This window comes from Rhineura floridana, chromosome 6, assembly GCF_030035675.1.
Source record: "Rhineura floridana isolate rRhiFlo1 chromosome 6, rRhiFlo1.hap2, whole genome shotgun sequence".
Taxonomy (NCBI): Eukaryota; Metazoa; Chordata; class Lepidosauria; order Squamata; family Rhineuridae; genus Rhineura; species Rhineura floridana.
Window position 1 is genome coordinate 118,286,184 of NC_084485.1, and position 18,003 is coordinate 118,304,186.

Genomic DNA, 18,003 nt, shown 5'->3' on the forward strand with positions numbered 1-18,003 from the left:
GCCCAGTTTATCTGAAGGAGCGCCTCCAGTATCACCAATTATGCCGCCTGACGAGATCAGCCTCACAAGACCTTCTCTCGGTGCCACCGGTTAAAACAGCTAGGCTGGTGCGGACCAGAGAGAGGGCATTTTCAATTGTGGCCCCCACCCTCTGGAATTCCCTTCCTTTGGATCTGCGACTTACCCCCTCCCTGCTAGGTTTTCGCCAAGCCTTAAAGACCTGGCTATTCAGACAGGCCTATAAGATCAGAGTGGATTAGTTTTAAAGTGTTAATTGATGGTTGTTTTTAGATGGATTATGATTGTTTTAATATGTGTATTGTATTTTATATTGTTGTACGTCGCCTAGAGTGTCCGTTAACCCGGACGGATAGGCGACCCACAAATAAAATTATTATTATTATTATTATAATGCAGGTAACATGCTACAGCTTAATTTTTCTGGGAAGATATAGGTCATGTTCCCTCTAGCCATTAATTTTACTGGTGTTTTGAGGAAAATCATACACAGTTTATACAGAGCAGCTCAGGGAAATGGAGTCTCAGCAAGGAACAAATGTGGTCTTGCATAGACTGAAAGCTCAGTTTTGTAGCAGTCTTGTTTTACGCTGGTGCAACCTGTTTTGTCACCATGACAGTCTACGCTAGTTTACATGGGGCTAGAGATCCTGCAGCAGGTTTTATGTCTTTCCATGACCACAAGTGGGGTGGTTTTCACTCCCTACTATCATTGATTTGTTCTTTATCATCCCTGGCTGTCCCTTTTCATTGGGCAGAGCAGTGGGTGGTTCCAAGGAAACCACAGACCTGAACAGGGTGGTTCATGACAGATGCTCTTGGATGTCACTGATTCATAAGGTCGCCATAAGTCATAATCGACTTGAAGGCACATAATAACAACAACAAGCTTTTATAAACAATGCTTGGCCTGTGCATACTCCCCGGCTTTGTTCTTGGTCCCGTGAGAGGATCTATCCCCACCACCATGGCAGTGAGATTGGTGCTTCCCCAATCCCAACAGCCACATTGTGAGCTGGGTGTGTGTTGGCATGGAACCACATGCAGGTAGTAGAGATGAGAGGATGGTTGTCTGTTGCCCAGCTCATTCCACCTCACCCCATCCAGCTCCAAAGGCTGTTTCCTTTGTGTCAAAGCCAGCTCCTTATCTGCAATATAAGGGTCTGGGGATGGTTGTGCCATTACCTTTTAAGAATGCTGTTCTTTTCCCTGTGCAGAAACACTGCATCAGCTAATGGCGTTGTCATTCTTATGTTTAGCTTGTGAACCTCACTATCAGTCGAGTTGCAAGTCTTTGGACTTTTATTTGTTTGTTTGTTTGTTTATTGTTTAATTTGTATCCCACCCTTCCTTCCAGCAGGAGCCCAGGGCAGCAAACAAAGTGCTAAAAACACTTTAAAACATCATAAAAACAGATCTTAAAATACATTAAAACAAAACAGCGTTAAAAACATTTTAAAAACCCACAACTTTAAAAAAGGGTTAAAAACATTATTAAAAAACATATTAAGCAATTCTGACGCAGACTGGGATAGGTCTCAACCTAAAAGGCTTGTTGAAAGAGGAAAGTCTTCAAAAGGCACCGAATAGATAGCAGAGATGGCACCTGCCTAATATTCAAAGGGAGGGAATTCCACAGGGTAGGTGCTGCCACACTAAAGGTCCTTTTCCATTTAAGGCATGTCTAGATACATTAGGCTTTTTTCTTAGTTAAGAAACTCATGAACTCTACTGCCAACTAATAATAAGCACTATGCACCTTATGGGGCAAGCAAACTTGGGCAAGTCAAAAGCTTACTGGTGGGGGCTGCCCAACTTTTTATGGTGGGTTTTAAGGAACAGCTGGTAGGAAGATAATGACACCCTGCTAGTCTAAGACAACCCATGGATTCTGTGCTTTACACCAATTCATCTTGGTTTATTAGTTGTATTCTGTGGTGAGAAAAACAAGGACCAAGGCTGAAATCCTAACCTCACTTACATGAGAGTAATCCCCATTGAGTAGACATAGTTAGGATCGCAGCCTAAGTGTCGCCTTAATGGCCTGCTACAAAAGTCTAGGTGGCAATATGGAGGTTCAAAATTTAATGCAGCATCTGGGTGTTCAGAACATCTCAAGTTGATTAGCAGTACAGCTCTGTCCAAGGCCAGCTATACAGATTACTAGAAAACCAGTACTTATATTGGTAATTTGTAAGGATATTGGGAAACTCTTGTTCTTTTACAGTGCTCTAGAAGATGAAGAAATGTACAAACCTGTTATCTTCTGATCCTTCATTTATACCACCAACAAATTGAAAAAAAGTCTCGGTTTTATAATGTGATAGATTTACCCTTTCCTAATTTGCTAACACCATGTATCATAGTGTCAGGCTTCCATCTCTTTCAATGAGCACTCACATCAGAATGTTATACAGAATGTAGTATTTGATGTGACTAATACAATTTTTAGTAGGCTTCTGAATATAATCTGTATTAGAAATACTTGTCAAAGCATATAGTCATGTTTTAAGAGTTTTACCCTGGCTACAATCCTGCCCTAGTATCATAGGAAAGTATTTCAGCAGCTATTTCAAGAGGAAGATTACAGGAAAGATTGGCATTTATGTCTATCATAAGGTAGTTTGCTCAGAAGTGGCAGTGTTGAATTAGCCATTAGGTACAACAAGTTTTCTGTGGAGATTTATTTCATGTTGTTGAATTTCAGTGTACTTTTCATCTCCCATGACTTGGGCTGCAATCCGGTACACACTGATCAGGGAGTAAGTCCCACTAAACCCAGTGGAGCATGCTTCTGAGTAGATAGGTATTCAATTGCACAGTTAGTGTTTAGAACTAAGGCTTTTTAGTTGGCTCTCTATTTTATGTAAAATATAAGTATATTGGAGAGAGAGAAAGTATATTTCATAAAATGCTGCCCTGGGCTCCTTCTGGGAAGATGGGTTGGAGATTATAGTTCCAGATGGGTTGGAGATTTTATATATAGTCCCTTCATTGATTCTCAAAAGCAAAAAAAGAAATATAAATATTTCTTGGGAAGCATGTCTACATGTGCTGGATGCTGGAACTAAACCTTCAAATTAAATTCAACAACATATATATATATTTGTATTTCTTTTTTGCTTTTGAGAATCAATGAAGGGACTATAACAGTAGTATGCATCTGAAAGAAAAATAGTTTGCTTCATTCTTTGTCAACTACCTCTTACGTTGTAGTATAGTTATGTCTGCAGTGGCAGCTGGTGGCCCCATGTTAGTGGAATCCACTCCAGGTTTTAGTCTGAACTTTCAAGGAGCTGTCCAAGGTGATAAATCTATTCCCAAAATAGGGTCGGCACCTTGGACAGTTCCTTGAAAGTTCAGACTAAAACCCAGAGCAGATTCCACTGCCCTACCGACATGGAGCCACCAGCTGCCATTATCTCTCTGTATATTTGCATGATGCCATATCTATACACACATGTATATGTGCACACTGAAGCCAGAAAGGAATAACATGGGAGAATATTGAAGAGGACAAGCAGAAGGAATGGTGAAAGGAGATACAGCAAATGTGAGATCAAAATAGTATGGGCTAGTAAATTGCATCTAAGTCATACTTGGAGTATACCTATTTAAATCAATGGTTGTATTTAATTAAGACCTAGTCAGAGTAGATCCGTTGTAATTAATGAACCTAAGTCTTGTCAACTTCAGTGGGTCTACTCTTGAGTCGAACGACCATTGAATACCACACAGTGGACTTAAGTTGATTTCAGTAGGTCTGCTCTGAGTATGAAGATTATTCTCTACTTCCCTACAATTAAAATGGGAAAGCTAGGGGAAAGCAAGCCAAGAAAATAATTTCAAAACACTTTTTTTTCCTGGCACATCTTACTGGTTTAGGAAGTGGAAATGCAAGCAATATTTTTTTTGGGGGGGGGGAGGGAACAGCATTGGCAAAATCTGAATCAATGCTGGTATCTAATTTTTTTAGTTGCTTTTTAGTAGGTTTGAATGCCTGACTTTTAAAAAAAATGTATTTGGCATCAGATGCTATTCAGCATTTAGAAAAATTATTTAGATTTCAAGTTAAAAGCATTTGGGGAGACAAGTCACTTTTAAAAGGTTATGAATAAGACTGTTGTTCCTCTTGATCTTTTCTCAAGATATGACAGTATGTTCTCAAATTGCTCAACAAGCATGCAGCATGTATTACAGGAGCCTCTGTGGCATATAGGCAGCTAAATGCAATGAAAATTATAAATAAGATTAAACTTAACTAATTAGGAAAGGGTGCTTGCTGCTGACTGAAAAGCTTTGAACCATGCCATCCTGCCATCTGGGAAACAAAAGTCAAAAACTAACCTGTGTGTTCCCAACTTCCTTTTGGGCCATTGTAAAAGATAACACACTTGGCTTCAGTATAAGAAATGTGGAGATCACTGACCCATTTTGCGTGCCACCAGTTCAGAATGCACAAAGACAGTTCTGTGAATTAGCCCCTTGCCCCGGCCACAAAAGGAGACATTAGGGAAGTAATTATGTCACCACTGATTCTTGGACAGAAGTTTGATACTCTATAAGCTTATAGAGAAAAGACTTTGCCATGCAGAGCCAGCAAAGCTGTTCATGTTACTCACTTGCAACATATGGGGATAATATTCCTCTGGATAGATAACTATAGTGACACGTGCCTACTGCCCTGCACCAGATGATCTGGAAGCAGATTTACAGTGTTTTCAGATGCAGACATAGTGATGTTAAATATTTGAATGGAGGGTATGTCTGAAAGTTCAGCAATGATTTAATTACTGTACGCCATACTCATTCAAAGGACATTATGTTCCCAAACAGAATTTTTTTGTAGCAGTAGAAACTCACAAGTGTTGATTTCTTTTTGAGAAAAGCATTCCTCTCTGTGTTGATTGTATCTCTAGGTGTGTGGAATTTTTTTAAGGTGTACCTTGTAGTGGGCATAATGATCAAATTTAATAGATAGAGATTTTGCTGGAATGGGAAACTAGTTATGATCCGTAAATAAGTAAATATTATCAAATAAGCACTGTTGCCAAAACTCTTGTAAAGGAACTAGACAGTTCACTGAATCAATATGTGCGCTTATAACTATAAAAGCCACGACTAGTTCTGTTTTTGATTACTTTTGAGTACTTTCTAAGGTACTTATTGCAAACCAACAAAAATGTGTGGAGGTTTTTAATTAGACATTCAAAATGTACATTGGCATGCCTCACCCATGTCAACCTTTGGTTCCTTTTCCCTAACAGCCACTTAAACATTGCATTCTGCATTTTTTTTTCTTATGCTAGCTCTCACGGTCTTGGCATAAGAAATGAATAACTTAAGTTTTAAACGTTGTAATCTACAATTAATAGTTATTAGTGCTTACTTATGTATGCAGAATGTAAAGGAAATTAACCGAATCAACATACTGTAGAGAGAGGGTTGGATAAAGAGTTGCACTTCCACAAATGGAAGGGGTCTTTCTGTTCTTGGAAGAGTTTTGGATCTAGTAGATGTTTCCACAGCAGGAAGGGGATGTGGGGAAAGCAATTTTAGCAAGTGCCAACTCGCACACTGTTCTGCAGAGTCCTTTAGCCATCCAGAGTAGGTTCTCAAGGGGCACAGGCAGAGCTTGGAAAAGTTACTTTTTTGAACTACAACTCCCATCAGCCCCAGGTAGCATGGTGTTGGCTGGGGCTGATGGGAGTTGTAGTTCAAAAAAGTAACTTTTCCAAGCTCTGGGTGGCTGCAGGGGAGGGAGAATCCTAAAAAAAATGCCTTTTAACCAGTAAGAGAATCCTGTGAGTAGATCCGAGTCATTGTTCATTGCAGTTGACCTTACTCTCAGCTTTTATGGAAATGCCTTTCCATTATATTTGGAATATTATATTTGTGAAATAATATATTTCGTAAGATCTCTTAGGACTATTATTAGTGAATGCTTCAATTCTCCAGGAAATGTTTCTAGACTGTCAGTTCTATTAGAGTAGAAAATCATCCAGTAGAATGACTTATGCTCTCCAGTCACCTGCAAGAAGACTGGAAATGTGATAGCCTATGCCTTGTAAGAAAGCACCACCTCACTTTCACATGCACACCAGTTTGTGAGAAAAACTGAAAGGTTACTACAAGCAGTGGTGAATATAAAGTATATAATCTTGGGCAAAGATATAAAAGATTTCTTAAAAGTATTATTGTGTGCTTGCTAAACATAATTTGACTAACTAAAATAATTTTATATTGATCTTCATAATTTGGCTTTTTACAATTTTAATACAGTATAGATGTGTTTAGTAAATGGGCTGTTTGACTTGTCAGCATGCAATTGATTTGTCTGTAATTCACAGATTGTCCCAGAACTCCAGATACACCAAACAGTGACCCTCGTTTTCCAACTAACAACAGGTTGATGGCTTTACAAAAACAGTTGGATATAGAATTGAAAGTAAAACAAGGAGCAGAGAATATGATCCATATGTATTCAAATGGTTCATCAAAGGTAAGTCTATGAAAGACTAATTAAATATTCCATCTTTACAGTTTGCATACAGATAGCAAGTTTTCCAGTTGAGGAATTAAAGCATCTTAAGCAAATAACATACCTCTATAAATGAAAGTGAGGCCATTAAGAAGTGAATCATGTTTGATCCCTTTGATACCATACATGTATCATATTTTTTTGTTTTTAAACGGGAGTCTGTCTATGTTCTAAACATTTGGATAGTGTGATGAAGTGCCTTGTATGAAAAGCCATTGTATACTACAGTAAAACATCAGTGCTAGTCCTACTCAGAGTAGACCCATTGAAGTTACTAGACTAAGGTTCATTAATTTCCATGAGTCTCCTCTGAGTAGGACTTAGTTGAACGCAACCCATAATTTCTAAGTGCATTTTGTTGTCAACCAAAGCAGGAACCTTGGGTGCACTCGCACTAGTGGAGTACCTGCTTAGAATCATAGAATAGTAGAGTTGGAAGGGGCTATAAGACCATCAAGTCCAATTCCTTGCTCAGTGCAGGGATCCCAAGTTAAAGCATACCTGACAGGTGGCTTTCCAGCTGCCTCTTGAATGCCTCCAGTGTTGGACAGTCCACTACCTCCTTAGGTAATTGGTTCCATTATCGTACTGCTCTAACAGTTAGGACGTTTTTCCTGATGTTTAACTAAAACCTGTTTTCCTGTAACTTGAGACCATTATTGTGTGGCCTACTCTCTAGGATGATCCTAGCCCTCCTCTGTGTGACAAGTACTTGAAGAGTGCTATCATATCTCCCCTCAGTCTTCTCTTCCCTAGGCTAAACATGCCCAGTTCTTTCAGTCTCTCCTCATAGGGCTTTGTTTCCAGTTCCCTGATCATCCTTCTTGCCCTTCTCTGAACCTGTTCCAGTTTGTCTACATCCTTCTTGAAGTGTGGTGTCCAGAACTGAATGTAGTATTCAAGATGAGGCCTAACCAGTGCTGAATAGAGGGGAACTAGTACTTCATGCAATTTGGAAATTATACTTCTGTTAATGTAGCCCAAAATAGCAGTTGCCTTTTTTGCAGCCACATTGCACTGTTGGCTCATATTCAGTTTGTGATCAACAATTCCAGGGTCCTTCTCAGATGTAGTGTTACTGAGCCATGTATCCCCCATCTTATAGCTATTCATTTGGTTTCTTTTTCCTAGATGTAGAACTTTGCACTTATCCCTGTTAATTTCATTCTGTTGTTTTCAGCCAAACAAGATCACTTTGAATTTTGCTTCTGTCTTCCGAGGTATTAGCTATCCCTCCCAGTTTTTTATCATCTGCAAATTTGATAAGCATTTTTTGCACCTCATCATCCAAGTCATTAATAAAAATGTTGAAGAGCACTGAGTCCAGGACCAAACTCTGCGGTACCACGCTTGTTGCATCCCCCCAGTTTGAGAAGAAACCCTTGATAAGCACTCCTTGGTATAATTCTGTGGATAACTGTGGATCCACCTAATAGTTGTTCCATCCAGCCCACATTTAGCTAGCTTGCTAATCAGAATATCATGGGGCACTTTGCCAGAAGCTTTTCAGAAGTCAAGATATATTATGTCCACAATGTTCCCACAGTCTACCAGAGAGGTTACCTGAAAAAATGAGATAAGATTAGTCTGGCAGGATTTGTTCTTGACAAATCCATGTTGTCTTCTAGTAATCACTGCCTTGTTTTCAAGGTGCTTACAGATTGACCGCTTTATAATCTGCTCCAGAACTTTCCCAGGGATTGGTGCCAGACTGGCTGGTCTGTAGTCCCCAGCTTCTTCCTTTTTGCTCTTTTTGAAGATAGGGACAACATTAGCCCTCCTCCAGTCATCCGGCACTTCACCCATCCTCCTTGATTTTGCAGAGATAATAAAACAGTGGTTCTGAGAGTTTTTCAGCCAATTCCTTCATTACTCTAGGATGCAGTTCATCAGGCCCTGCAGATTTGAACTCATTCAAAGTAATTAGGTATTCCTTGACCATTTGTCTATCAATCTTAAGCTGCAATCCTGCCCCTTCAACTTCATATTTCCCGGGAGGGTCATAGACCCTCTTTTGGGAGAAGACTGAGCCAAAGTAGGAATGGAGCACTTCTGCCTTTTTTTTGGTTATTTTTGTCATTTTGCCATCCTCATTGGGTAGCTAAACTACAATTTCTTTTCACTTTTACTATACATATACCTGAAGAAGGGTTTTTGTTGCTTTGAGCATCCCTCGCTACCTTCAGCTCATTCTCAGCTTTAGGCTTCCTAATGCCATCCCTGCAATTCTGTGCTACTTGTCTGTATTCTTCCTTTGTGGCCTGGCCTTCCTTCCACTTCGTATATGTGTCCTTTTTTGTTTTCAGGTCATCTCTAAGCTTTTTCTGGGCCCACATCTGCTGACTTCCACCTTTTTTCCTTGTTGGAACTGTTTGCTGGAATTTCCTTTTTTAGAAACTCCCACCCATTTTGGACCCCTTTCCTTTTTTGGGTTTGTTGCCATGGGACCTTACTTATCATTGTTCTGAGTTTATTAAAATCAGCTTTCCTAAAATCCAGGGTACACGTATGGATACTCTCAGCTTTTGCTTCCTTTAAAATCAAGACCTCAAGTATAGCATGGTCACTTTCCCCCAGAGTCCCCATAACTGCCACTTCATCCACTTAAGGCTGCAGTCCAATAGAGACTTACTTGGGAGTAAGTCCCATTGAATCCAATGGAGCTTACTTCTGAGTAGACATGGATTGCACTGTAAGTCATCTCTACTGGTTAGAATCAAGTGCAGGATAGCTGATCCTATAGTTCCTTCCTCCACTTTCTGTAGGCGAAAGTTACCAGGAACACAAGTCAGGAATTTCTTGGAGGTGCCATGTTTGGCAGAATTTATCTCCCAACAGATATTGGGGTAATTGAAGTCCTACATCATGCCTCCTCTAAACAGTGATAATTTGCTGTTCAAAAAATTCAGTCTCATCTTCTCCTTGATTGGGTGGTTGGTAGTAGACTCCAGCCACCATGTTCCTTTTATTCCTTGCCCCATTTATTTTAATCCATATGCTCTCAATGGGATGCCAAGCTCATCCTGCTATATTTCTGTGCAGGGATATATATTTTTAACATATAGTATGACTCTGCCTCCTTTTCTATTCCTTCTGTTCCTTTTGAACAAGTTATATTTTTCAATTGCTATATTCCAGTCATGGAAGTCATCCCACCAAGTTTCAGTTATACCTTTCAAGTCATATTTACCATCCTGTATTAAGAGTTCAAATTCATTCTGTTGGTTTCCCATACTCTGGGCATTAGCATCTAGCCATCGAAGACCATATGATTTATGGTCTGGCTTCCTTCCTACATTTTATGAAGACTTTTATTGGATGCCATTAGAGCTGTTCTGTCAGTTCCTCTTCCTGTACATAAGCCTTTGTCAATCGTTACCTCCCAAGTTTATGTCTTCCTCCCCCTTAATATTCAGTTTAAAACCCTCCTGATGAAGTTCTCCATGCTGTGGCCAAACACATTCTTCCCAGTCCTTGTGAGGTGCAACCCATCACTTGCCAGCAGCCCATCTTCCAGGAAGTGTAGCCTGTGGACCCGGAATCCAAACCTCTTGTGTTGGCACCATCTTTATAGCCAGTCATTCACCTGGAGTGTTTTTCTTTCCCTTTCTACTCTTAAGTTCTGGAAGGATGGATGAGAAAACTATCTGGACCCCAAAGTCCTTGAGTTTCCTTCCCGGAGCTTCAAAGTCTGACATGATTTCTTTGTCACTCTGCTTGGCATGTTTGTTCCCACATGGATGAGAAGAAAGGGATATGTGTCAGTGGGCTTTATGAGTGTTGGAAATCCTTCCGTCACACCTCTGATCCATCCTCCAGGGAGGCAGCATACCTGGCGAGTCCATGGGTCTTCTCGGCATGCTTGGGTTTCAATCCCATGCAGTAGGAAGTCTCCCACTAATCCTACTCCTCTTCTCTACTTGTTATAGGGCATGGTTTCATCACCTTGCTTCAGTGAGCTTCAGCCTTTTGCTCACTGTCACGTAGGATCTCCTGTAATTCTTCCTCTGCAGGCTGTCCCTCGTCTCATCCTCATGTGCCTGAAAGTGGTTCCATAGTTCCATCGGTACCTAGTGTCTTTTAGCTGTTCTGCTCCTCTCACCCTATTCCTTGGAATTTCCTATAGTTCGTTTTTCCTCTCCTCAACAGTCTCCTCTTCTGCTTCAACTTGCTGTTGGTGTTTCACCTCCTATACTTCTCTTTTCTGTTGTTGTTCCAGCATTCTGTCTAAGAACCCTTTGTCTTCTCTTATACTCTTGAGTGTGGCCACTCACTGCTCCAGGCCTCTCACTTTTTTTCCCAGCAGTGCAACCAGCTTGCACTAGTTGCATGTGTACGCCATGTTGTTTCTCAGGCAAGAAAACAAACATTGCACATACCTTGCAGGTCACCACCACTGGAGTGTCCTTCCCGTTCATAGTCTCCATTACCTTTTGTTTCTGTCTGTCTTCTTGTATTGGAATGGCCTATGCTTTGTTATTTTGAGAAGATGTGCCAGCTGAAGATCATCTAGGATTATGGTATAACTTTTTTTTTTTTATAATCACTCTTTCCCATCCCATTCTCTTACTTCGAAGTGCTACATCTGTTCCAGGCCCAGGAATAGTGCTCATCAGCAACCATAATTTGGAAGTAGGATGTTGGCATGTGGAGAAAGAACAAAAGAAATTTAAATTGCTATAAGGGAACTGAATGGATTGCAGAGGCTGAGAGTTGACAGTTTGAATTGCTTGCTGATGGCTCACTGACCTTTTTGAAACTCAATTTGTAACTTTGCAGGCACTGTTTCAGTTATACATGTTAAATTACTGCTCTTAATGTTACTACAGTACTTCTAACATGGAAGGAAGCTGTTTCTTCCAAACTCTTTCCCGTTACTTCAAATATTAAAAAGCCATATTTTCTCTTTAAGGATGTATCAATATGTGAATGGATAGGTTTCTTGTATGCTTCATTTGCAGAAACATCTTCAACATTCTCTGCTGCAAACAAATGCAAATGATATTCTGGTGCAAATCTTGTGACATATGTCATTTCAGGAATCATTAAATGAAATGCCCATAGAATTTCATGGACTTGCAGGAATTCCAGTGACAAGTTTATACATTCCACATGTCATTAAAATCAGCACAACAACACTTTGATCATAAGCAGTGTGTTGCAGAATACAGTAGCACAACACCTTTGTTTTGCTTTCTGTGTGACCTTGGAATGGTTTTGCAATACAGAAGTCCTGTGTATTGAAAGCTTCTATGCTGTCTCTTAGATGGTTGGGTTCTCCTTTTCTTTATTTTTATTTTCTAATACTCCATCTTCAGGAAGTGTTCATGATAGGTTAGAATATATAGTAGGAAGAAAGATTTACAGAATCAGTGGTAGAGTATTTGATGCAAAGGTCTGACAAATTGATAAAAAAATTAATTGAGGGGAAATAAAACGGAGGAAGGAAACATCAAAATGTATGCACAGCAGTCACAAAATTTTACTGATTTATGAATACCCTTGTCATAATTATTGTTCTGACTTTTCTCTTTCAACAAGCCTTTTAAGTTGAGACCTATCCCACTCTGCATCTGTGTTAAAATTGCTTGTTAATATGTTTTTTAATAATGTTTTAACCCTTTTTTAAATACGTTTTAAAGCTTTTTTCAAAAAAATGTTTTTAACATTGTTTTGTTTTAATGTATTTTAAGGTCTGTTTTTATGATGTTTTAAAGTGTTTTTAGCTCTTCTGTTTGCTGCCCTGGGCTCCTGCTGGGAGGAAGGGCGGGATATAAATCAAATAATTAATAAATAAATAAAAGATAGCATGAATGAATTGCTGCTACTTGGATGTCCCTTGGGAATTAAGACATCTTAATTTATTTTCTTTTTAGGACAGAAAGCTTCTTGCAACAGCTCAACAGATGCTTCAGGACAGCAAGACAAAAATTGAAGTTATAAGGATGCAGATTCTTCAGGCAGTCCAGACGAATGAATTGGCTTTTGATAATGGTGAAGCATTCAAGAGAACAACTTTCTCTAACCTGTTCATATAATTTTGTCTATTTTCCAATTCAAATAACCATGGAACTTTAAGCAGAGAATATGATGCAAGCCCCCAACCACAAAGACCAGATGATATGCTTAGCTAGGCCCCTCCCCTAGATATCTGGATATATCTAGACTACAATGTGGCACAAGCAAAGAGATTCTTAAAAGGCTGATTGTCCAAAGAGAGATTTTTAAAAGGCTGACTATAGCAGGCCTAGACTCAAAGCCTGTTGAGTCAGTTATGGGTATCTTTGACTGTTTTTGTCCCCATGGGAGAAATTCTAAATCCCCATTGCTGGCAATCCAATTCCACTTTGTGGAAACATTTCTGGCTTGCCCTATTCTATCAAAGTGGGTTTGGGAGAATGCCTTCTTCTGTACATCTTTAGACAGGATGCTTGTCCCACAGGTGTAAGCTTTCCACACATACCTAGTTGTATTTTAAGTGCACTTACCAAAAGCATTAGTCCATTCACATGTAAGGTTAGAAAGCCAGCCATCAATAGCCTGGCTGGATGATGCCTTTGGCCTGCTATTGTCGTATGTGGATGGGTCAGTATACACGGTAAATGAATTTAAAATGTGACCAAGCACGCATGGTACACTGGTAGAGGCTTTCTGCATGGCCTATGTCCCTCATAAATCTTTTGTCAGGGGTCCATAATGGAATGGGCTCCAGATCCTGTCTGCTGCAGCCACCCAGAATTCAAGGCTCCCTCAGTCTTGTATGTTCTCAATGAGGACAGAGGATAGAATTCAAAGAAGGAGAAAAGAAATATAGATGCATGGATAGATAAAAGAGAAATGGGAGGTGGGAGAAACCTATGCTGGGCCACGGAAAAGAGTGTGCTAAGGTGTGCAGAGAGGGGGAAAATGCAGTGTAACTAGTTATGGGGCTGCAGAGATATCTGTGGGACTGTGTAACTGCTGAGATGTTATGTTAACCTGTGGTCATTCAGAAAGGTGGTATCATGCATTATGGCCTACAGAGTGGGGTTCAAAGAAACCTATGGTGGCGCAGAAACTCTGCTGTAGAGCACAGAAAATAAAAAGGGGGCTAATGGAATAGACTAAAGAACAAACACTGAGTTGATTGTAACAGTGTTTTTATGGTGCTATCCCATCTATGTTTACTGAGAAGGAAGTCCTCTTGAATTCAGTGGGGTTTACTCTCAGGTAAGTGGGGTTAGGTGTGCAGCCTTATTCAGCTAAAATAGCAATGTGGTCCACTTAGTTAATAAAAATATAGAAGGCCCCAAGAGTGATTTGGGTTGTGCACTCTAATTCAGTAGACACTAAGAGAAATGTTGCAACACTGACTTCTTGGCTGGGAAAATTGTGAGCATGAGCTTGAGAAGGAAATAAACTGAGAGAACTAACAAGACATATAAGCGCATAATGTTTAGCCACAGTTTAGCACTACATTCACAAGCTGGAACACGCCTCAGTGAAGTCTCAGGCTCATTTGTTTTGTTTGTTTTTTGTTTGTTTCATTTATAGACCGCCCATAGCGAGTGGCTCTCTGGGCGGTGTACAAAAAGGTTAAAATACAAAATATCAACAATAAAATCAGACAACAAACAATAAACACAAGCAGCGACTAAAGAAAAAAAAATTAAATTATAACATAAACGCTTAAAATGCCTGGGAGCATAGCCAGGTCTTAACCTGGCGCCGAAAAGATAGAAGCGTAGGCACCAGGCGTACTTCTTCGGGGAAGCTGTTCCACAGTTCGGGGGCCACTACAGAAAAGGCCCTAGATCGAGTAACTGTCCTCCGGGCTTCTCGATGGGTTGGTACCCAGAGGAGGGCCTTAGATGCTGAGCGAAGTGACCGGGTAGGTTCATAGCGGGAGAGGCGTTCCACAAGATATTGCGGTCCCACGCCGTGTAAGGCTTTATAGGTCAAAACCAGCACCTTGAATCTGGCTCGGAAACAAATAGGTAGCCAGTGCAAACGGGCCAGAACAGGTGTTATATGTGCTGACCGGCTGGTCCTCGTCAGCAGTCTGGCTGCTGCATTTTGCACTAGCTGAAGCTTCCGAACTGTCTTCAAGGGCAGCCCTATGTAGAGCGCATTACAGTAATCCAGCCTAGAAGTTACCACAGCATGAACAACTGAGGCGAGGTCATCCCTGTCCAGATAGGGGCGTAGCTGGGCTACCAACCGAAGGTGGTAGAACGCATTCCTTGCCACCGAGGCCACTTGCGCCTCAAGAGACAAGGAAGGATCGAAAAGAACTCCCAGACTACGAACCTGTTCCTTCAAGGGGAGTGTGACCCCATCTAGAACAGGGTGAACATCCACCATCTGGGCAGGGGAGGCACTCACCAACAGTGTCTCAGTCTTGTCTGGATTGAGTCTCAGTTTATTAGCTCTCATCCAGTCCATTATCGCGGTCAGGCAATGAATCAGCACATCCACAGACTCACCTGTAGAAGATGAAAAGGAGAAATAGAGCTGCGTGTCATCAGCGTACTGGTGGCAACACACTCCAAAACTCCTGATGACGGCACCCAGAGGCTGCATGTAGATGTTAAAAAGCATGGGGGACAAAATCGACCCCTGAGGGACTCCACAATGGAGAGTCCAAGGTGTCGAGCAATGTTCCCCAAGTACTACCTTCTGGCAACGATCCGCCAAGTAGGAGCGGAACCACTGCCAAGCAGTGCCTCCAACTCCCAACTCCGCGAGTCTCCCCAGAAGGATACCATGGTCGATGGTATCAAACGCCGCTGAGAGATCAAGGAGAATCAACAGAGTCACACTCCCTCTGTCCCTCTCCCGACAGAGGTCATCGTACAGGGCGACCAAGGCTGTTTCAGTGCCAAAACCAGGCCTAAAACCGGATTGAAACGGATCCAGATAATCGGTCTCATCCAAGAGCACCTGGAGCTGATTGGCTCCAGAACCTTGCCCAAAAAGGGGATATTTGCCACCGGTCTATAATTGTTCAAGTTATCTGGGTCTAAGGAAGGTTTCTTCAAAAGAGGTCTCACTACTGCCTCCTTGAGGCTACTAGGGACTACTCCCTCACTCAAGGAGGCATTTATCACTTCCTTGGCCCAGCCGGTGGTACCAGTCCTGCTAGCCTTGACCAGCCAAGATGGACAAGGATCTAGAGCAGACGTGGTCGCCCGCACCATTCCAAGCACCTTGTCCACTTCCTCAAGCTGCACCAACTGAAACTCATCCAATAATGAAAGACAAGACCGTGTTCTGGACACTTCAATACACTCCCCTCTCCTCTGGTGTGGCCTGGAGAAGACTTTGCCAGTGTCTTGTCTCAGTTTCTCCAAGGCTTGACTTGTCCTTGTGTTCAAGCTTAGGATCTTGGTTTATAGTCAGTTTCAAAACAAGGTGACTTCAGAGCATGGTTTATGAAGCTGGATTGTTTAACCAATGCCTGCCCCATGTAGGATTCAGAGATTCACCAGCAGGGTGGATATAGTCACAACAGCGTCAGTGAGGAACAGTAGTCCCATGACTCCATGCTACCACCTAATCAGCGTATCGCAGTGTTAACTATTGTTGCATGGCAAAAGCACCACTTCATCTCAGGACTCCAGGTATTCCTGAGGTTTGCTGGAGCTTGGCCATCGGCTCTCACATTGGCACAACGAGGAGCTTTTGTAGATTATAACTTGAGAGCACAACATTTCACTTCTTTAATCAAGTAGGTTATGATTTTTAATTATTGTGCTGCCTAGCTACTTTTTTCTCATTGCTGTGTTCGTATGTTTCCTATTTCTGAATGTTAAAAAGAATAATACTGAAACTTACTTGAATGCATTCTAAATATTTGTGTTTTTTTTTAATCTGTAGCAAAGCCTGTGATAAGCCCACTTGAGCTTCGAATGGAGGAACTGCGGCATCATTTTAGGATAGAATATGCAGTAGCAGAAGGGGCAAAAAATGTTATGAAGTTGCTTGGATCTGGAAAAGTTACTGACAGAAAAGCCCTCTCCGAGGTAATTTTAACATCATAAATAAAATCTGAATTTAAGAAGTTCTATTTCAGTGATTTTCTTAGCTGCTTTCTTTCTTTTTTTAATGCACAAGGCTCAAGCAAGATTTAATGAATCAAGCCAGAAGCTGGACCTCTTAAAGTACTCCTTAGAACAAAGATTGAATGAACTCCCCAAAAACCACCCCAAAAGCAGTATTATTATAGAAGAGCTTTCACTTGTTTCATCGCCAACACTAAGTCCACGGCAAAGCATGATCTCTACACAGAATCAGTATAGTACTCTATCCAAGCCAGCAGCTTTAACAGGTTTGTTGTGCCCCCCCCCCCCGGAAACGTTGGTTTTTGTTTATGCTTGCACTGATTGAATCATTAGGAGTATCTCAGTTGCTGACTACACCTTAAACTTCCGTATATTGACTTTTGTCTACATTGGTTATAGGGTGTGTGTGGATAGTGGTAGATGGTTTTAAGAGGGGAGTCTTGCTTTTCTAACACAGCAAATCCAAAATATTTTCATAATGGGAATCGGCAAATTAATTGATATTGGGGACTTCTATAGTTGTATTCAGTACTGTGCGAGGAGTGTTCTGCTTTAAGAAAGGGACTTCCCTTTCCTTTTCTGCTCACACAGTGGGACTTCCCCTTTGTCTCCTTTCCTCATGTACCCCCAAATTCTGCTCCAGAATGTTCCTGAAACCTCTGATTTTGAGGGTATGTGTGGGCCTGCAGGGAAGAGGAGAGGACAGGGGTTCTGTTGCACAAGCAGAAGTCTGTAGCACAAGACTCTTGCATTGCCAGGCATTGGATACAATCCCTTGTCCCGTAGTCTAACCAGATAAAGAATTCCATCTCCACTCTACCCCAGCCCTTGTGCCAGTTGCTGCGACCTGCAAGGTCCCACATTCACTGGTAGATTCTGACAAAGCATTTTTGAACCTTTGATGCAATGTTTTTAATTCTACAAATACTTAGAAAACATTTGCACCATTATTCCTCATAGTATACTTTTAGGTGACATGGGTCTTGTGGGCTCTCACAGGTCAACCATCAAACATGGTATTAGAGATAGTCATAATCACATGCAACTGAGTTGTGAGGAAAATAAGTTTTTCCTAAAGCGAGATTTCTACAAAGCATTAAGACTTTGCTAATAACATGAAGAGAGAATTTCAAATAGCAGCAATGAATAAAAATGCATCTCCCATTTGCTTGTGCTAATGGGTTTTCTAGATTAAAGTAATTAAATACAAGAAATTTAAGAGTTGGTATTCCACAAGAATAAACGTCTGCAGAGGGGTTATGAAAGTTGAAACTATATAGTCCAGCAGTACCTCTTGACAATCTGTGTGTGTCTGTAATTGCAGCACTTCATAAAGAAAATAAATTCCAAGATATTTCGTATGCTTAATGAAGATCTTAAATACATCCCTGCAGATTTTAT

General features: G+C 40.9%; 1 protein-coding gene across 5 annotated transcripts in view; it reads left to right on the plus strand.

Moving 5' to 3' along the window:
- Positions 1-18,003, plus strand: part of PKN2 (protein kinase N2) — a 71,120-nt gene that overhangs the window by 33,685 nt on the left and 19,432 nt on the right. For all 5 annotated transcript variants that reach the window (XM_061633584.1, XM_061633586.1, XM_061633582.1 and 2 more), the window contains 4 exons: positions 6,369-6,520; positions 12,436-12,553; positions 16,418-16,563; positions 16,655-16,868. In XM_061633584.1, coding sequence (XP_061489568.1) covers positions 6,369-6,520; positions 12,436-12,553; positions 16,418-16,563; positions 16,655-16,868 — 630 coding nt within the window. The remainder of the gene's footprint in view (positions 1-6,368; positions 6,521-12,435; positions 12,554-16,417; positions 16,564-16,654; positions 16,869-18,003) is intronic.